Consider the following 18618-nt stretch of genomic DNA (forward strand, 5'->3'; position numbering starts at 1 on the left):
CTATGTTGTGACATGCCGATTTAATTTGACCCATTTGGTCATCTGGATGTGTAAATGCCTAATTCTCAAGATTGCAATTACAAGCACAGTTTACGAAGACATCTTCCACATCTGATTCCTGTTACAATATAAATGCACCAAACTCCAAATACATACATGCCTCAAACATAGCAATGCTCAACTGTAGGTCAGTTCCCATTATGATCTCAACCATGCCAATCAAGAAAGTCCATTATTGCAGCAAGTTTGCTTCCATCATATATAACAGAACCTTAGCACCACTTGCCTGGGTATCGAAAACATTATTCAGCTTGATCCCATATTGGAAGTACAAAGCCTGTTCATGTAGAATAAGAAGCATATAAGCTTAAGCATGTATGTCAGCAAGAAACCTCAAACAAAAAAACAAGAAAAGCTTTTGACTTGCTTGCCTCACTATCCCGCTTGCAATCATGCACAACTTTGGTAACATGAGGAGATTCTAATGCAGGCTTGCAAGCCTGCATCAATGTATCTCCACCTTTCAAAGCATCAACAAGATAAACTCCATCTTCAAAGGCAAGCTGCAAGCAATACATGTGTTTCAGATGACTCAGGTGATAGAAACAGTAATATAAATTTGCTTGCTTACATCAGGCAGCTCAATATGAACAGTAATTAGGAAAGCAAGGAGCCTAGATGTTTGGAAGCCAAATGAGCAAATATTCACAATATTGCCTTGAGAAATACACTTTACAAATGTTTCATTGTCCCACAATATATTCTTTAAATGTTTATGTGAAGGAGCCCTGAACCTAAATGGCATTATGCTGTTTAACACAAAAATGAGCAAGAATTTTGTGATTCAGCTTGGAAGGAGTATTTGCAAATTCCATATGTTTTAAAACGTCTGATGCTTAAAGTCAACATGGAGATCCTTACAGTTGCAACAGCTTTTGTGGCTTTCAAAAATCGCCTCTTGAGATAAGTAAACACTCTCAATGAGTATCTGAATACAGAGAGATCTCAATTTCCCTGCTTATGCTTGGAATCTAGCACCTAATTTATTAATCAGGTGTCAACTCACACGATACAGCTCTGCTGAACCAGCTTATTCTGACCTAATCCTATTGCAATATGGATGTGTAAAGTCTTCTCGGTCATAGCATCAACACTAAGACGCTATTGTTTGAGAACAACATGACAGTTACCTCATGCTTCGAGTCGATTAACTATCACAAAGTAATCACTACAATTTACCTTCAGAGACCTCAACAGGCTGTTTAGGTTTTTTCTTCCTAACAATAAAGCTCTCATAAGGGTGTGCATTTATAAGGTGGCTACTGTCTGTTATCATGCACAGGCAATCCACTAATCAAGCCATTGAATCATGACTCCCTGACATCATACCTCCAGTACATTTGGAATAAGTCCAGAAGTTTCTGGCTATAACGCAGTAACATCATCATGGTGTGTCTAGTGCAACAGTGGAATAAGTATAGCTCTCAGCCTGATAATATTTAATGTACACCTATTCCATCCCAACTCTAGTCATACCTCAATTTGGATGACAGCCACTACAGCAAGCACACATACTCGCAAAAGCAGTGGTTGAACCCAGATATGCAGCAAATAGAGACTTTCAAGTGACAGACAGACCAAAAAGCAGTAGTCACACCAAAGGACAGCAGATAGACAAGTTCACACAACAGATAGGCTTTGTAAAGAAAACATGGTGGGTCTTGTTGTAGACAATGAAAATGGCCACAAATGGTCATTTACTACGAAATATGGATGCACAGTATATCAACAGTTTTGAGCCTCACTTTAAAGTACTTCTGAGGGTGATAAGGATGAATGCTATTCCAGGGGTATTTCTTGTATCAAGTGCCTCTCTCAGTCAGTACACAAAAAACACCAAGTTTTCACGTTTCAACTATTCCATTTATGGAAGCCAAGTGGTTATGTCTGGACTCAGCTATGCATGCAATGACATGATTCTGTGATCTGAATATAACACTTTCCACTTCATCTGTCATCCCTTACTGGTTTAAGGGCTAACCATAAACACAGAAAGCAAGATAATATATCTACACTACTGTAAAGACTGCAAACCCTACAAATAACAAGAGTGGATCCCATGTTATTATGATGGCCATTCAGTATTATGATTTACTAGAGCGCTGTGAAAAAACAAAGATACAGCTCAAAACAAAATGCTGTTGCTTCCTTAATGTAAACAACACTGCTTAAAGAAAACAGGAAAGGAAATAGGATATAAAACATCACCTGCATAATACAAAGAGAACCATGCCGGGCAAGATCAACACCTTCACAATCAAAACCTATGGTAAGGTGCTGTTCTGGATCAGGCTCTAAGAAAAGTCGTGGTAATTGTGATGAATCTGTAACAATATGGATAGGCACAGATGCAAGCCATTGTTTGGATTTGGTTGTCTCATCTGAGACTGTCTCACCTGTGTAAAAAGCTGCTTCAGAGTCATGAAAAAATACATTTCCACCATAACACAGTTGAAGCAGCAATGAAAAAGAGTGCCAAACGAATTATCTAGGCCATACAAAGAGAGACTTAGAAAAAGGAATTCGTACACAAACCGAAGCTTATTCACAATACATGGTACAGGTACATTCAACAAGTATGTCACCAATTCACTCGATCCAGAAAGCTCACATGATGCAGGAATCCAGAATGCTCACATCATGGAGGTGAACCATGTGTATAAGTTGAACCTAGTGAAAATTAACTCAATCCAGGAAGCTCGCATCATGCAGGTGAACCATGTGTATAAATTGTACCTGATCCATCTCAGGCTACTCATCTAGTACATACATAAACGATCCTATTAGCAAAAATCTCTACATCCATGGTATAGAGAACAAACAAGCTTGGTCTCTAAACAAAAAGAGGCAAACCAATTCAAGGAGCAAAACAAGAGAATATATGCATCATAACCTAGACTTAGAAGGATGCACACCAATCAAGCTCTGAGGAGGGAAAGATCTACAAAAGGATATTACAACCTCATCTTCAGGTGGACTGAGTCAAAGCACGTCACTTTACCCTATATAAAGTGATACCGTGATCAGGAGCTTTTCTTGTAAATTAGTGCAGAGTGTTACTGTAGGCAAACAATCCTCTCACTATTTCACTAGTATAAACCAGTGTGAATCATAACTTCTATCTGACTATCTGAGGAAAATTTCAAGGTGATTCCCAACATAAAGTAAGACACAGCAGCAGTAGTGTATTTCAAATATATAAAGACAAAGGAATACGAGTTAGTCTAAAGATGTGAATAGTCACTTAGCTCATAAAGATTTCAATGTTTCAAGACGGAATAAACATGGCTGCTTCACTGACAAGAATCATGCCATCATGACATTTGGGTGTTCTTTGAATAGTTCAAAATGTGTGGTCTCTTGAATTTTACCTCTCGCCCTCTCCCTCTCTCCCATCCCATCCACCCTCCCTTCCCCCACCCCCTCATGAGCATCCACCACCTTCATATGGACAATCTCCACGTTCCTTCACCTCACCTCCTATCTCCTCCCTCATTGCCCATCTCCCTTTAGAAGTCATGTATGACATGCACTGTCATCTCCTGCCTGTAAGCCTCAATTTGAATCAGATGAGGACATTAGGAGCTCTGACACTCAATCAGTCGTGTTTCAATGGAGGAGGCAGCCCTGTTCAGCACATGCATTTCTTTTTCAATCAGTTTTATGTATATTCTCACTAGCTGCAACCAGCCTTCCTTTAGTAGATGGGTGGTAAATCCCTGATTACAACTTAATTACAGCAGCAAACAATTAATGCAAATCTGAAAATACAAATTTACCCGCTGATCTTGAACAATGCACACCTGATTGGCCCCAAAATTGGCGCCCCTTTTGGTATTTCTTAAGCTTTATCGAAGAAGAAGTTGATTTACAATGGGATTCTCCCGATCCCCTTTGCAATCCAAACTCCCCTTGCTGTCCAAAGTGACCAGCAAGTCTTCAATCTATTTTGCCCCTTGATTCGAGCACTTAATTGGCCTTCACCCACTTCATAGATGATGGAAATGCCCCACATTCAATGGTTGGCTAGTCCTCCACCTGAATTTAGCTGAAATTCACCTTCAGCCCAATTGAATCCAAGTCTTGGAGCTTCCAATTTTTGGCACGCTTTCCAAGGCTGCTGCTACAGCAGATAAATTTGCAATTTCTCAACCTCCAAGGGTTCAAATGCTGAGATCTTCAGAGCAAGGGTGTGAAATGGCTGGGAGATGAGAGAGAATGTTGTAAAGAGAAAATTCAGAGTTTTGTCGCGAAAAATGACTGAAAATCAATCAAATGCAACTGTTGCCCTACCACAACAACTTGTAGATGCAAAGAACTGAAGAAAATCCGTCATTTACTATTGTTGCCTTGTCTCAACAGCCTGTAGATGCTGTCACCTTCTGTTGATTGGTCTTCTCCTACCCCTGGTTGGCTCAGAAGGTCCTCCAAGGGCTGCAAATCAGACAAACAGCATCTCCTCCCTCTCTCTTGCAAGCTGAATACACTAAAAATGCCTCTCCAGCCTCTAAAGACGTTTTTTAGTCTTACATGGGCATTTTTTGACAAGTGGCAGCCTTTCCAAATGGTTTTTCCACTATTATTCATAATTATATATTAATTTTCAGTCTTTAAATACTTTTAATGCCCTAAAAAATAATCTGACTAGCCAATAATTAAATTGGCTAGGCATCTTTCACTCTCGAGTATCTCTACACCATCTTTGACCATCACATTGGCGTTAGGTAAACGCCACTTCTCTAATGTCACCAACTAACACTTATGGCCAAATGAATGGTCTAAGCCAACTGGCACCAAATACCACCAAGTACCTGTGCGGTATAACTTATAGCAACTTTTGCCTTTGACATCCTGTGATTTCCTCGGATCCCGAGCTCGTAAATTTACTTTAACCCTAGTTGCACCTCACATATGTAACATTTACTTAATCATGTGATTAAAAAATAATCCATATGTTAAGTGAAGTTTCAAAAATACATGTCCTCATGAAACTAGCTAGTTATTTTCCAGCTCCCTACATTTCTTTTTCAATGGCTTTTGATTGCATTCACACCATACAAGATGAGGTGACCAACATTTTGTTAGAGAGATCATAGCCAGGGCTGCACCAGGGCTGCACAGTCGGACTGTGCAGTCGGACTGCCACGTGGCAGTCCGACTGCCTGCAGCCCAGTCGGCTGCATTTAATGCAGCCGACCTGTCCTATTCTTTGAGCAGATTTCGGCTATTTATACCTGAGGACTCCAGCAGTCTTCCCACTTCATTCTCTGTCGCAGATTACAGACCGGTGCCGTGCAGATCTCTGTCTCTGTTCGCAGATTTCAGACAGCAGACAGTGCAGACTGCAGCAGACTTCGAGGTGGACAGCAGGTCGCATCGTCGAGGTGGAGACACGCAGTCCAGCGCACTACGCCCGTGTATATCTTTGTATTCAGCATTCTTTATACAGCAGATCTTCAGTGTACACTGTCTCTTTCTCTCCCTTCTCTCTCTGCGTTCTCTCACTCTCAGTCCTACGCTTCCGCACCGCTGCACTCTGACATGGTATCAGAGCAGTGTTTGAGGGCTGACTGAGCGCAGAATCAACCTGAAGTGGAGTTTCCATCGCGACACAAATTTGCGTTTTTTTTGCGTTTAAGGGCAGACAGGAGGGCTGCGCCTTGGAACAAGGCTGAAACGAGTGTGGGCGCACAGGAAAGGAGTACAGGTGGTGGATTTGCTGCTGTTTACTGCTGTTTGTCGCGGAGAAAGTTTGAGTTTTCAACCTAAAAGTGCAGGTTTTGCTTTTTCATCGCCTCCGGCGGGTGAAGGAGCTTTGGGACGCTGAAGAGCCTTAGCAGGCTGAGTCTACTCGGTCAGAGGGGGCTGCTTTTGCGTTTGAGAAGGCATTGCAGGTGAAGATGTCTACAGAGATGGACTTGGAATTCCAGGCGATTATGGACCGGAAGGTGCCTGTCCTACCGGCTCTTCCTACAGATCAGAAGCTCGACGGCGACAACTACCGCATTTGGCGCGTTATGATGTTGGCCATTCTGGAGTCCTATGATTTGGCGGAGTTGGTACAGGAAGATATTGACCGGCCCTCGGTAAGAGATGAGTCCAAACTCTCTTCCGATGCTCGTGCGGAGTTGGCCAGGGCCCAGTCTCATTGGGACAAACTGAATGCCAGGATTCGATCCTTTCTCTTTCTATCATGCACTACAGCCGTGATCGCTCACATCGAGCACTTGACGGTGGCTCGTGAGATATGGCTGGAGCTTGATCAAATGTACAATCGGATGACCCTGATGAAGAGGGTTTCTTTGGAGGTTCAGATGCGGACCTTGTCCGTCAATAAGTCTTCTTCGCTAAGGGAACACATTAACAAGCTAAGGCAGCTACAGATGCAGGTTCAGAATGCGGGGAAGCCCATCTCCTCCGAAGACATGGCGATTACACTCTTGTCCCAGTTGCCGCCACGATTCGGTACATTTTACTCTGCCCTTATTGCTTCAGGGCGAGAGTCTACTCTTCGTTGGGAGGAGTTGGTTCCTATGGTCTTGGACCAAGAGGAACAGTTAAAGGGACAGAATGCTTCCAAGACGGAGGCGTTGACAGGTCAAGCCTCTCAGAAGAAGGGGAAGGACCAAAAGAAGAAGAAGAAGGGGGATAACAAGTCCAAGAAGGACAAGGAGAAGGACAAGGACAAAGATTCCACATGCCATATTTGTGGAAAGACTGGCCACTGGAAGAAGGATTGCCCTGACAAAGACTCAAAGGACACCAAGAAGAAGGACACCAAGGATTCTGGAGCGGTGGCTGCACCCTCATCAGCTGCATTTCTACATTTAGTTGTCATTGAGGACGCGTCACCGAATGCTTCTGATGCTGCGATGGCGGCTTCCCAATCTCGAGAGTGGATTATTGATAGTGGTGCCTCACGGCACATGACTCCTTCATCGGATGGTGTTGCCCACCTGCGACCTTCGCGTGGGCAGGTTCTCATTGGAGACAGCTCTTCAGTTTCTATTGCAGGTCGGGGTAAGATGCAGCTTATTCCGGATGGACGAGGTGGCACCCATACCTCAGAGGTTTTGCATGTACCAGGATTGGGGTACCATCTTCTTTCAGTCCATAAGATTTGCTCCCTTGGTCTTCTGGTGGAGTTTGACAGTTCTACAGTGCGAGTCCTTGATCGTGAATCGAGGAAGGTTCTATCATCGGGATATGAGGAGAACGGCATTTACAAACTGAAGTCTTCCACTGCCCTCTCTACTCTTCTTCTTACCTCACAGTCACAGTCTGAATTATGGCATGCTAGGTTTGGTCACCTGAACTATGACTATCTTCGGAAGGCGTCACGGGGACAGCTTGTTCGAGGGTTGCCGGATATAGTGGTGAGCCAGCAGCCATGTGTCTCCTGCATAAGGGGGAAGCAGCATCGGGATGCCATTCCCCACACCGCTTCGCGGCGGTCTACTTCACCGATGGAGTTAGTCTCTACGGATCTATGTGGCCCTATGAGGAATGAGTCCCTGCGTGGGAGCTCGTACTTCATGCTGATCGTGGATGACTATAGCAGGATGACATGGGCCTATTTTTTGGCACTAAAATCAGAAGCTTTCTCACACTTCAAGGATTGGCTTCTCTTTGAGGAGAACCGATCAGGCCGGAAGTTGAAGACCTTGCGATCCAACAAGGGAGGTGAATTTGTCTCTAATGAATTTGCTCGGTTTTGTGCAGATAGAGGAATTCACCAGGAGTTTGCCAATACGAATACTCCACAAGAAAATGGTATTCTCGAACGGAAGAACCGCAGTGTGATCGAGATGGCGCGCACCATGATGGAGCACCGACAGACCCCCCAGGTTCTGTGGGCCGAGGCTGTGGCTACTGCAGTCCACATCCTTAACCGATCTCCTACTTCGGCCGTGGAAGGGATGACTCCATTTGAGGCGTATTTTGGGTCGAAGCCAGATGTTTCTTACTTTCGGGTCTTTGGGTGTGATGCCTATGTTCACATTTCCAAAGCTCACCGTGACAAATTCGAAGCGGCTTCCCGCAAACAGGTATTTGTTGGCTACAGCTCCCAGTCCCAAGGCTACCGACTCTATGATCCCGTCAAGCGGGATGTATATACTAGCCGTGATGTGCGGTTTGTGGAGGTTCCGGCTTCGTCAACGGGTGAGGAGCATCCCGTTCTTGGAGATCCAGGGGAGAGTTTGGCTCCTTCTACAGTTCCACTGGAGCCTGTGCCGTTTGATTATGATTCTGTTTCTGACACAGAGTCTACTCTTCCACCGGATCCTTCTGAGGAGTTACCACCGGTGGACATTCCAGAGTCTTCTACTGATGGAGAACGACGAGGGGAGGTTCGGCCTCCTCCTCGCTGGGCCCGTGACACACTCCGTGATTCAGGGATCGAGGGGGTTCCTGAGGAGTGGGAACCGCAGGATGGTCCGCGGCGGTCACGAAGGCACCAGGCGCATTCTTCGGAGCTTGTATGCTCCAATTATTGTTTGATGTCCCGAGTTATGCAGGATCGCGAGCCCACCTCCGTGAAGGAGGCTTTACAGTCCGTCCCATGGAAGAAAGCTATGGAAGCTGAGTTGGAGGCTATTGAGAGGAATGGCACTTGGTCACTTGTGCCACGCCCCCCGAAGAAGAAGGTGATTGGAGTCAAGTGGGTCTTCAAGACCAAATATCTCAGTGATGGTACTTTGGATAAGCACAAGGCTCGCCTTGTTGCTAAGGGTTTTGCGCAGCGCCCAGGGATTGACTGTCATGACACCTTTGCCCCTACAGCTCGTATGGCAACCATTAGAGCTGTTCTTGCTTTGGCTGGCCATAGGAGATGGCCTGTTTATCAGCTGGATGTGAAGTCGGCCTTCCTGAATGGTGATTTGAAGGAGGAGATCTACATTGAGCAGCCTCCTGGCTTTGGTTCTTCAGATGGGAGAGTCTACAGGTTGAAGAAGGCCCTGTATGGTCTCAAGCAGGCCCCGCGAGCTTGGAACGAGAAGATTGATTCGTTCCTCCAATCTCAGTTGGGATATCGGCGGTCCAAGGCCGATCCGCAACTGTATGTTCACACTTCCGAGGATGGTTGTGTGCTGTTTGTATTATATGTTGATGATTTGATTGTCACAGGTGATGATGCACAGCAGGTCCAGGAGACAAAGTCAGCTTTACATCGGACGTTCGAGATGACGGATTTGGGGCTACTCCATTTCTTTTTAGGACATGAGATTTTTCAGGCTCAGAGGGGGATCTTTCTCTCCCAACAGAGATATGTACAGGAGCTCTTGGTGTCTTTTGAGATGGAAGATTGTCGGGCCCTCTCTACTCCTATGGATCCGAACTGGAAGGCCACTTCCCACTCAGCTTCTCCTTTGGCGGATGCTTCCCGCTATCGACAGTTGATAGGGTCTTTGATTTGGCTTCTCAACACGAGGGTTGATCTATGTTTTGCTGTTGGGCTCTTGGCAGGGTTCATGAGTGAACCTAAGACGGTGCATTGGCAGGCTGCTCAGAGGATACTTCGGTATCTCAGGGGGACGTCTGATTTGGGGATTCATTACCCCGCAGGGACAGATGGGTCAGATCTTGTACTTGCAGGTTGGAGCGACTCGGATTGGGCCGGTGACGTGGACCACAGGCGGTCTACAACAGGTTACTGCTTTACTTTGGGTGCAGGAGTTATTTCATGGAGTAGCAAGAAGCAGCCCACGGTAGCCCTTTCGTCTACTGAGGCGGAATATCGGGCCGCATCTTCCACCACATGCGAGGTTGTGTGGCTTCGGAGATTGTTGGAGGAGCTTGGGTGCCCCCAGACTCGTCCTACATTGCTGCGATGTGACAATGAGAGTTGCATTGCCTTGGCAAGGAACCCTGTTTTTCATGCCCGGACGAAGCACATTGAGATCCAGTACCACTTCATCCGAGAAAAGCTTCTGGATGAGACCATCACTGTGGAGTATTGCAAGACGGAGGATAATTTTGCGGATTTGTTTACGAAGGCTCTTCCTCAGGCTCTACTTTGGCAACATTCCAGATCCCTCAGGCTTCTGCCCTGCCCAGGCTCTGAGAGGGGGTGTTAGAGAGATCATAGCCAGGGCTGCACCAGGGCTGCACAGTCGGACTGTGCAGTCAGACTGCCACGTGGCAGTCCGACTGCCTGCAGCCCAGTCGGCTGCATTTAATGCAGCCGACCTGTCCTATTCTTTGGGCAGATTTCGGCTATTTATACCTGAGGACTCCAGCAGTCTTCCCATTTCATTCTCTGTCGCAGATTACAGACCGGTGCCGTGCAGATCTCTGTCTCTATTCGCAGATTTCAGACAGCAGACAGTGCAGACTGCAGCAGACTTCGAGGTGGACAGCAGGTCGCATCGTCGAGGTGGAGACACGCAGTCCAACGCACTGCGCCCGTGTATATCTTTGTATTCAGCATTCTTTATACAGCAGATCTTCAGTGTACACTGTCTCTTTCTCTCCCTTCTCTCTCTGCGTTCTCTCACTCTCAGTCCTACGCTTCCGCACCGCTGCACTCTGACACATTTCTGATGACAATAGCATTTTCCCATTATTTTATTGCAGTTGGCCAACACTTATGGCTCTTCCTAGATTAGTGTGGCCAGTTGGCAATTATTGGCATTTCTAGCTGTTCAACTTGCCTCTCGACTAGCTAATCACACAAGTTTTCTACTCTAGATTCAACATACTCCAACATTCAATGAGTCTTCATCATCTATCACAAGGATGTGAAACTTTGATGCTTTGCTTAGCATTTGATTAAGTGTTAATCAAATGTGCAAACGTGAGATGCACACAATGATGAACCAAGGATCCCCAGATGTCAGTGGGTATCCGAGGCAAAAGTTGTAATAAGTTATCCTTGACAAATACTAGATGGTACCTAGTGTCAAATTTTGGCCAAGAAGATTTTATTGGCCTTTCATGACAATGGTGGCATTAGGAACTAGGCATTAAGTAATTAATTAATGCCAATTCAACGGCTAATGAATGCTTTGTTAGCAGACATGTCAGCTCATGTGAGAGTGTACATGCTTTAGGACTGGGCATTATTTAGGATATTTTAGGCATTTTTTATGGTCTTCATTTTGATAATATTTAGCATTTATTGCTGGCCAACCAACATTAAATGCTGGCTGACCTGATCATATTGAGGACATATTTTTGTCATATTTATTCAAGCTCTTCCTCCTTAGTCATTCAGTCACTCATCATCACACTTGTGGAACTTCTACTAGGAAGAGGAGCCAATGCCAATGCCCACAGCCAATGACTCACCGTTGTATGTGACTGTCTCGTGTTGGATATATGGATTCCATTTCCCGAAGCACATCTAAGTTCTCATCTGTATTGTGTTCTTTAGTGTTCTTTCCTTTCTCTTTTGTCTTGTGTTCAGCAGTTTATTACAGCACATGTTTATGCTTCAATTGTTGCATCCACTTCTAACATGGTATCAGATCTCAGGTTCTATGCTCCTACTGTGTTTTCTTTGTTGATTTCAAGACTATTTTAACCATTGCTGATCAGGCAACTGCTGCTCCAACCAAGCGACCAGTTTTTCTTGCGTTTTGCTAACATCAACATCCATACATCCTGTGTCAGTACCTCTCCTGCATGTGTGTCAGTTCCAACCTGTGTTTAAGTGTCTCTACATCTCCTAACTGGGCAACTGCATCATCCGGCCGTTTTTGTTATTTCGCGCAGTTTCTGGCTGATTTTGACTTTTCGCAGCAGATTTCTTCTTGTTTTGGTCTGATTTTGGTGAATACTGCCTGTGAACTCCCATTTTTGGTAATTTGTGCTTGTGGTTTGGTCATGTTTCCTCTCCAAATACCTTCTTTTCTCTCCTTATCTTCTCCTCTACAAATGGCTCTTCCGTGCACATCCACTAATGATAAGTTACATGGACTTGGCTATCTCACTTGGAGTGCTATGATAAAAGCTTGGTTTGTGCAGAAGCGGTTATGGTACATCGAATGTGGAGCTATTCCTCATCCTCAACATCCTACTCCGACATCGAATGAATTTGATGAAGACAATCATGAGGAAGTGGTGCTTACATGGGATTCGGACGATGCCCGTGCCTATTCGGCCTTGCTTCGGTGTATTTCTAAAGAAGCCCTCCCAATGGTTACCTCTTGCAGAACCTCTTCTAAAGTCTAGTCGAAGTTGCAACTGTTGTATACAGCACCTCCCCCCATGAGAGCAATCACTCTTTACGAACAGGTCCAACAAATTACATTCGAGGCCAAAGATACTATCCAATCTTTTCTACTTCATATGAACCAAATCCAAGCCCACCTTTAGCAAATGCAATCTGCTCTTCTAGAGGCTCATCTTATTGGACTTGTACTCTCCAAACTCCCTCAGATGTTTAATGGAGTGGCAAATGCTTTGAGGGCACAGACATCATTCAATCCTATCAGTTTTACACATCTATATAGATGCACAAGATCCAGAGAGAGACTTACTGACGCATCGATTGAAGTCTGATAGGTTCAAATCCTGGAGCTAGGATTGACATCCAAGTTCATGATGGGTTGTTTGACAAAGACCAAGATTGGTTCCTAGTCATGAGCTCACATGAGGGGACACTTTGACAGTTTGGCTAAAGGCAAGAAATCCATGGTCACGTATGTTCCAAAGGCATTTTTGATAGGCTTTTTATGTATACTACTGAGCGACATTGGAACAAACAAAGATATGCTATGATCCTCTCTATTTTCAAGTGATGGTATGATCGACATCGACATCAGCTTTTCTCCGAGGCACCTTAATGGTGATTTATGCACCCACTACTTGGGTATCCATGGTTCTACTTGGTAATTCTATGTTGTATGGTTTATGATTCATTATCATTGTACCATTGTATTGTATCAGATCACCCATGATTTGAGAGAGGGTGTTAGCAAATATATCAACTCATGTGTGAGTCTGTGCATGCTTTAAGGCAAGGCAACATTTAGAATATTTTAGGCATTCTTTATGATCTTCATTTTGGTCATATTTAGCATTTATTGCTGGCCAATCAGAATTAGATGCTAGCCGACCTAATCATATTAAGGACATATTTCTGTTTTATTTATTCGAGCTCTTTCTCCTCAATCATTCACTCACTCATCATCACACTTGTGGATCTTCTGTTGGGAAGAGAAGCCACTGCTAGTGCCCACAGCCAATGACTCACCATTGTGTGCGATTGTCTCGTATTGGATATATGGATTCCATTTCCCGAGCATACATCTGAGTTCTCATTTGTATTGTGTTCTTCAGTGTTCCTTCTTTCCTTTCTCTTTTGTCTTGTGTTCAGCAGTTTATTACAGCACATGTTTATGCTTCCATTGTTGCATCCACTTCTGACATGCTCAAGATTGCTTGCATAACAAATTGCCCTAGCCAATTTGATTGTTGGTTGGTATAGTTAATTTTTTTAGCAAAAATTAATGATTTAAGTTAATTTTCAAATTTAATAATCTGATAATTAATTTAATAGGCTGAAAATTGTTGAAAAATGCAAATGCAATTAAAAGGTTGTCACTTACCAAACTTGCAAATGCAAGTGAGGGAAAAGCTATAAGAGGCTATTGAAGTTTCATTCCAACGTAGAGGAGGTTGTGAGAGGAAGAGCTGCTATTGCAATTTTCCAACCATTGTTGATTAACCCAACCATTGGAAGCTGTAAATGAGCTGTCCCCCAACTGATCTAGAGGCCATTGGAGGCAAGTGACAACCCCTATAGACTATCTATAGGTAGGTGACAGCAAGTTTGGGGCCCACAAGTGTAGGTGACTGCATGTGGGACTCTTCTTCATGGTGGGTTGCAATAAATCGACCATTCACAACATTAAATTTCAACCAATTTTGAATATGAAACTTTGAAATTTCTCTCTCCAACTTCCTCTTCATTCTTTCAGCCAATTCATAGCTTTCCTCAAGAGATCCCAATCAAATTCAATCCCAAAACGGTACAATCCTAGTATTTGAAATTCAACAACTGAAATTTGGGGATTTCAAAGAATTTCAAGAGGCCAACCAGTCAATATTAAGTTTGGGGTAGAATTTATCTTCCAAGGAGTCTAATTGAAGGCCAATCCTCGAGTAAACCATGAGACAAATTGGTCTAAAGGCTTGCTGGTCAATTACCACAACAAGAAGCAAGTGGAGAGCAAAGGAGGTTTGGGGAATCTCACTGTATTTCATTCAAATAGCAATTCAAGATAAAGAATCACTACAAGGGGTGCCAGTTTGAGGCCAAGAGGTTGTCCATTGTCCAAGGTTAAGTGGTACCATTTGCATTTTCAATTTATGTGGATTTTATGCTTTCTGCAATTGTTCATTAATCAAGTCATTAAACCCTCTCTAAGAAGGAAGGCTGGTTTCACCATCTTTCGATGCTGGCCTTCATCATCAACCTGATCTGATACAATCACCAACACCTTGGGCTGCATTCAAGGACACTCCTCTTTGTATTTAGCATTCTTTTGGAGTTCAATGCAGATTTTCCTCTCATTCTCTTCCCTTCTCTCTTCATGTTCATGTATCCGTTCCATCTTCTTTGGTGTTCAACCACATCCGAGATCTAAGAGAGGTATAGTAATCATCTATGTCATGCACAATCATCTCTTATCTATGAGTCTCAATCTGAGTCAAATGGGGACATCAAGAGCTTTGACACTCAATCTGTCATGTGTTTTGACAAAGAAGGTAATCCTATTTAGCGTGTGCATCTCTTTTTCAATCAATTTAGGTGTGTTCACAATGGTTGGTTACTTTCTAGCTCGGTGTATTTCTTTTCCAATGGCTTCTAATTGCATTTGAACCACACAAGATAAGGCAACTAGCATTTATGATGGTAGCAACACTTTCACATTATATTATTGCAATTGGACAACATTTATGGCTCTACCAAGTTCCCGAACCAAGTCGGCACACACTCAAACATCTAGAGATACTCCTCCATTTTCCAATGCTGCCTTCCATCATCAATCTAATCCACTGTCCTCTCTAATGCCTTAGGCTGCATGTAAAGACTAATTAGTCCTCTTTGTATTCAACATTCTTTTGGAGTTCAATCCAAATTTTCCTCTTGCATTCTCTTCTTTCATTGCAATCTATGTCTTCCCTTCTCTCTCCATGTTCGTGTTTCTCTTCCATTGCGCACTCTCACAAATGCCACATCATTCAAGCAACCATAGAACCAATGCAATTTGAGTTTGCTAGTGGAGTGCCTATTAAGAGCATTGAGACTCATGCCATTAAGTATTTTCCTATGCAAGCTTTTCCACAAACAAAAGGGGCCATCCAAAATTGTGATTTGCTACATTTAAGGAGCTACTATGTCGATGGGCCCTAGGGGTGCCATCTATGAGCTGAAACAATGTCAACCCTTGCAATCCATTGAAAGCACATGATGAAATCCTTGTTGTGCTACTTTGAATGAACAATTAACCATGATTGCAAACATCCTTCAAACTATCTATTGAATCCATGTCCCTTGCCTACTACATTTGCATTCAAACACTCTCAAACCTTGTGTCCACCTGTGCTCTATTGATTTCCTGCAGTTTGCTTCATGTAGCACAATATATGTTTCTTGTGAGCTTATGTTTCCACCTCTACTACAGCAACCATAAAGTTCCCTTCAACGGGATAATTGCCAAAATAACCACATTCTATTAACAATAGCAAACCAACATTTGGCATGCACGTTTTAAATCTTATTGTCCTATATTTGTAGCAAGGATATCATCCCTTTTAGCATCCACTCAAATTATGAGAATTTTTTTTCAAAAGGCCAAACAATAAGACCACACCCTCTATTGTTTTCAATGTATTCTGGCATATTATTGTGGAAAATAACAACTTATGAGAAATCATCACAAAGTGGAGTGATAAAATCGAGATAGCGCATGTTCACTATTAATAATTATTTTGCCTCTATTGTCATGAAATGCTTGTTAAACTGTCTCCTTGCTTGGCTTGGCATTGTACTACAACTAGTGACGCTTCATGCAGTGCAAAAAGATCCACAGTATAGCACACTCTTCAAGCGTCAAACAGATGTACAAAACTCTTTTTCAATGTGCAGCTCGTTAAATGTTGAAAATCACGTGCATCTTGACTTGATCAAGCTGACAGTCTACACATCTAAATCTGGTAGAAAAATAACAGTCAAATGTATAGCTGCATCTCATTTTTTAAAAGCCTATTTAGACATCTCAGTGCACAGACACCATTGAGAAGCACCTAGCAATGATCGAAGGTTTGAGCACTAAGGAATTGCCTTCTCGCAATATTTACAGTAACAGGACTCTGACAGTGCACCATGCATTCGTGCTATGAATCAACGCAAGAAATGCATGCGATGTTCATTCGTAGCATGTAGCATTACATCAGAGTTCGGCACTAGTTCATCTGGACAGAGATCGAAATTAAGAGCATGTCTGCTGCCTCTACTAACCTCGCAATTGTGATCCGTGCAAAATACTTCGGCCAAGGACCCTGCCATATCTTCCAATCGTAGGAATGTGCAATAACAATTGGGCGAGTGGACGAATGAAGCTCACAGTAACAGTCCAGCTTAGGCTCATTCGAATAGAACGAAGTGCATCACAAGGAAGGTATCGAAGAAGCCTAAAGCAGACAAATTCTTTCCGGGAGCATCAGATCAGAAGGCTGCTGGAAACAAGCAAAAATTCTATGCCAATCGAATGGAACAGATCGCGACGCGAATCAAAATCATAGAGAATGCCAAACCACGATCACGGCAACGGAGGAAGACGATCCGACGGAAAGCTGCAAGCAAAGATGAAAGCTTCACTTAGGGTTTGGGAAGCTGACCTGTATCATCGGAAGCCATGGCACATCGTTGCGGGCAAGGAGAGGGAGTGGAGAGGCAAGTCCTTTGTGCTTGTGACGGAATGGAATGGCAAGGGGGCCTGCTTCTCTGACAAAAGCGAATGGCGGAAGGCGAAGACGAAAACCACGCCAATGCGCGGTTCGCCTCCCTGGATCTCCAACCAAGGTTTTTTACCTCCCCCGTCCGCCCTCCCCCCTTTCTCTTCCTTCATGCAAGCAATGGCCCCCGGTCACGCGCTTATCCTCCCCTCCCCCCCCCCCTCCCCCCCCAAAGAGACTAGAAGAACCGGTTCACACATGGGACTTTAGAAAAGCAAGGGAATTTGCCAAGCTAACCCAACTACCCCTCACATCTGGACATATATCTATGCTAGCCCCAAATGCTTTGCACTTTCCCATCAAGTCAATCATAGCACAGCATTGCTCCTATAAAGTCCCTGAACTAGCTCTACTCTAGTGACGAGATGGTGTGATAAATCCAAGGTCAAGCGTTCCATTCTCATGGATAGCACTGAAGGAACCTATTTACAATGTAAAATAGAGACAATGGCTCCACTTGGCTTATTACCAACATTGATGTTGTACTTAGGAACACATGTCATTTTAGTAGTCAAGAATTTGAAAATCCTTGTGCTACAAATCTAGATGCATGCCCTGACATTTAATTAACATGAAATATTATCATTTCTAAAGGTCTAGGTTGTGTGACATGGGTGCTTCTTGTTTGCTGAGGCTAAGGATTAAATCCCTAACCTACCAAAAGAAGAAAGGGGGGTTGCATGTCAATACACAACCCCAAATTTTTACATATGATTCTATTCTACAACATCGAACATCTTCAATCAACCTTTGCAATCTCAATAATGCATTTTCTAGCTTTAGATTCACAATATGCTCCCTCCATATATCCTCTTCGTGTATGACTAATAAGGCCCATGTTAAACTTCTAAAAAACTACCCCCTCAATTTCTAAAAATTATCAACAAACCCCTCTAATTTGGTCAACTTTCCAATAGCATAAAAGTCCCAATAACTTTACAAGGCCTAGATGCATTAAACTTTTCAATCACATCACTTGTCACAAGGGGATTTTGTCATGTCCTTTATGTGATGTGGGTGCTTCTCACTCATTGAGATAGGGGTTTGAAACTGTCAAGTTACTAGTCCTCGATTACAAAAAGGTCAAAGGAAGGCTATTTGTCACTCCACAACCCCATCATTTTTACACTAGATTTTGTTCAACAACATCAATATTCTTGACTCAACCATGACAAGCTCCATAACTTATTTGCTAGCTTCACCTTGATAGTGCTCCCCATGCATTCTCATGTAGTTTCAACTATCAATTTCTCTAAGAACTCACTAAGAATGAACCATCATATGTTACATGTGACAAATATGCCCCCTTGCCCTATACCCCACATCTTTGTCAAAATCCCCAAAATGCATCTCAAATTACAACAACTTGAATTCTATCAAATTTCCTAGGATATTGGCATAATATTACTCAAAGTTTCTTGATCATCGTGTCTTGCAAGTTAAAAGGTCCCCTAAGATAGTGTTAGCTAGGGTTTTACCCTTAAAATTATGAGTAAATGAAACAAACTTTTTAAGCCTTACTCCCTTGGTGTGTTTCAATATTAGGGAGGAAGGGTGACAATGGTGGAGATTATAAGGAAGAGGGAG

At 43.4% G+C, this 18618-nt stretch overlaps 1 protein-coding gene across 4 annotated transcripts in view; it reads right to left on the reverse strand.

Annotated features, from left to right (window-relative positions):
- The window catches only part of LOC148030062 (3'-5' exonuclease domain-containing protein / K homology domain-containing protein / KH domain-containing protein), a 33039-nt gene extending 15912 nt beyond the window's left edge, over window positions 1–17127 (reverse strand). The window contains exons 1-4 of one of the 4 annotated variants that reach the window (XR_015692125.1): window positions 16535–16700; window positions 2269–2468; window positions 432–563; window positions 287–337 (exon numbers count right to left, since the gene is read on the reverse strand). Coding sequence is in view for 3 of the 4 variants with exons in the window: in XM_087686339.1 (XP_087542465.1) it covers window positions 287–337; window positions 432–563; window positions 2269–2468; window positions 16535–16664 (513 nt within the window). In the remaining variant the exon portion in view is untranslated. Of the gene's footprint in view, window positions 1–286; window positions 338–431; window positions 564–2268; window positions 2469–16534; window positions 16701–16914 lie in introns of those variants that run through there. The other 3 variants (XM_087686340.1, XM_087686341.1, XM_087686339.1) reach the window with 3 other exon arrangements.
- Window positions 17128–18618: the final 1491 nt, after the last annotated feature.

Source organism: Lygodium microphyllum, chromosome 10 (genome assembly GCF_053477565.2).
Source record: "Lygodium microphyllum isolate KBCC chromosome 10, Lygodium_microphyllum_v1.1.10, whole genome shotgun sequence".
NCBI lineage: Eukaryota > Viridiplantae > Streptophyta > Polypodiopsida > Schizaeales > Lygodiaceae > Lygodium > Lygodium microphyllum.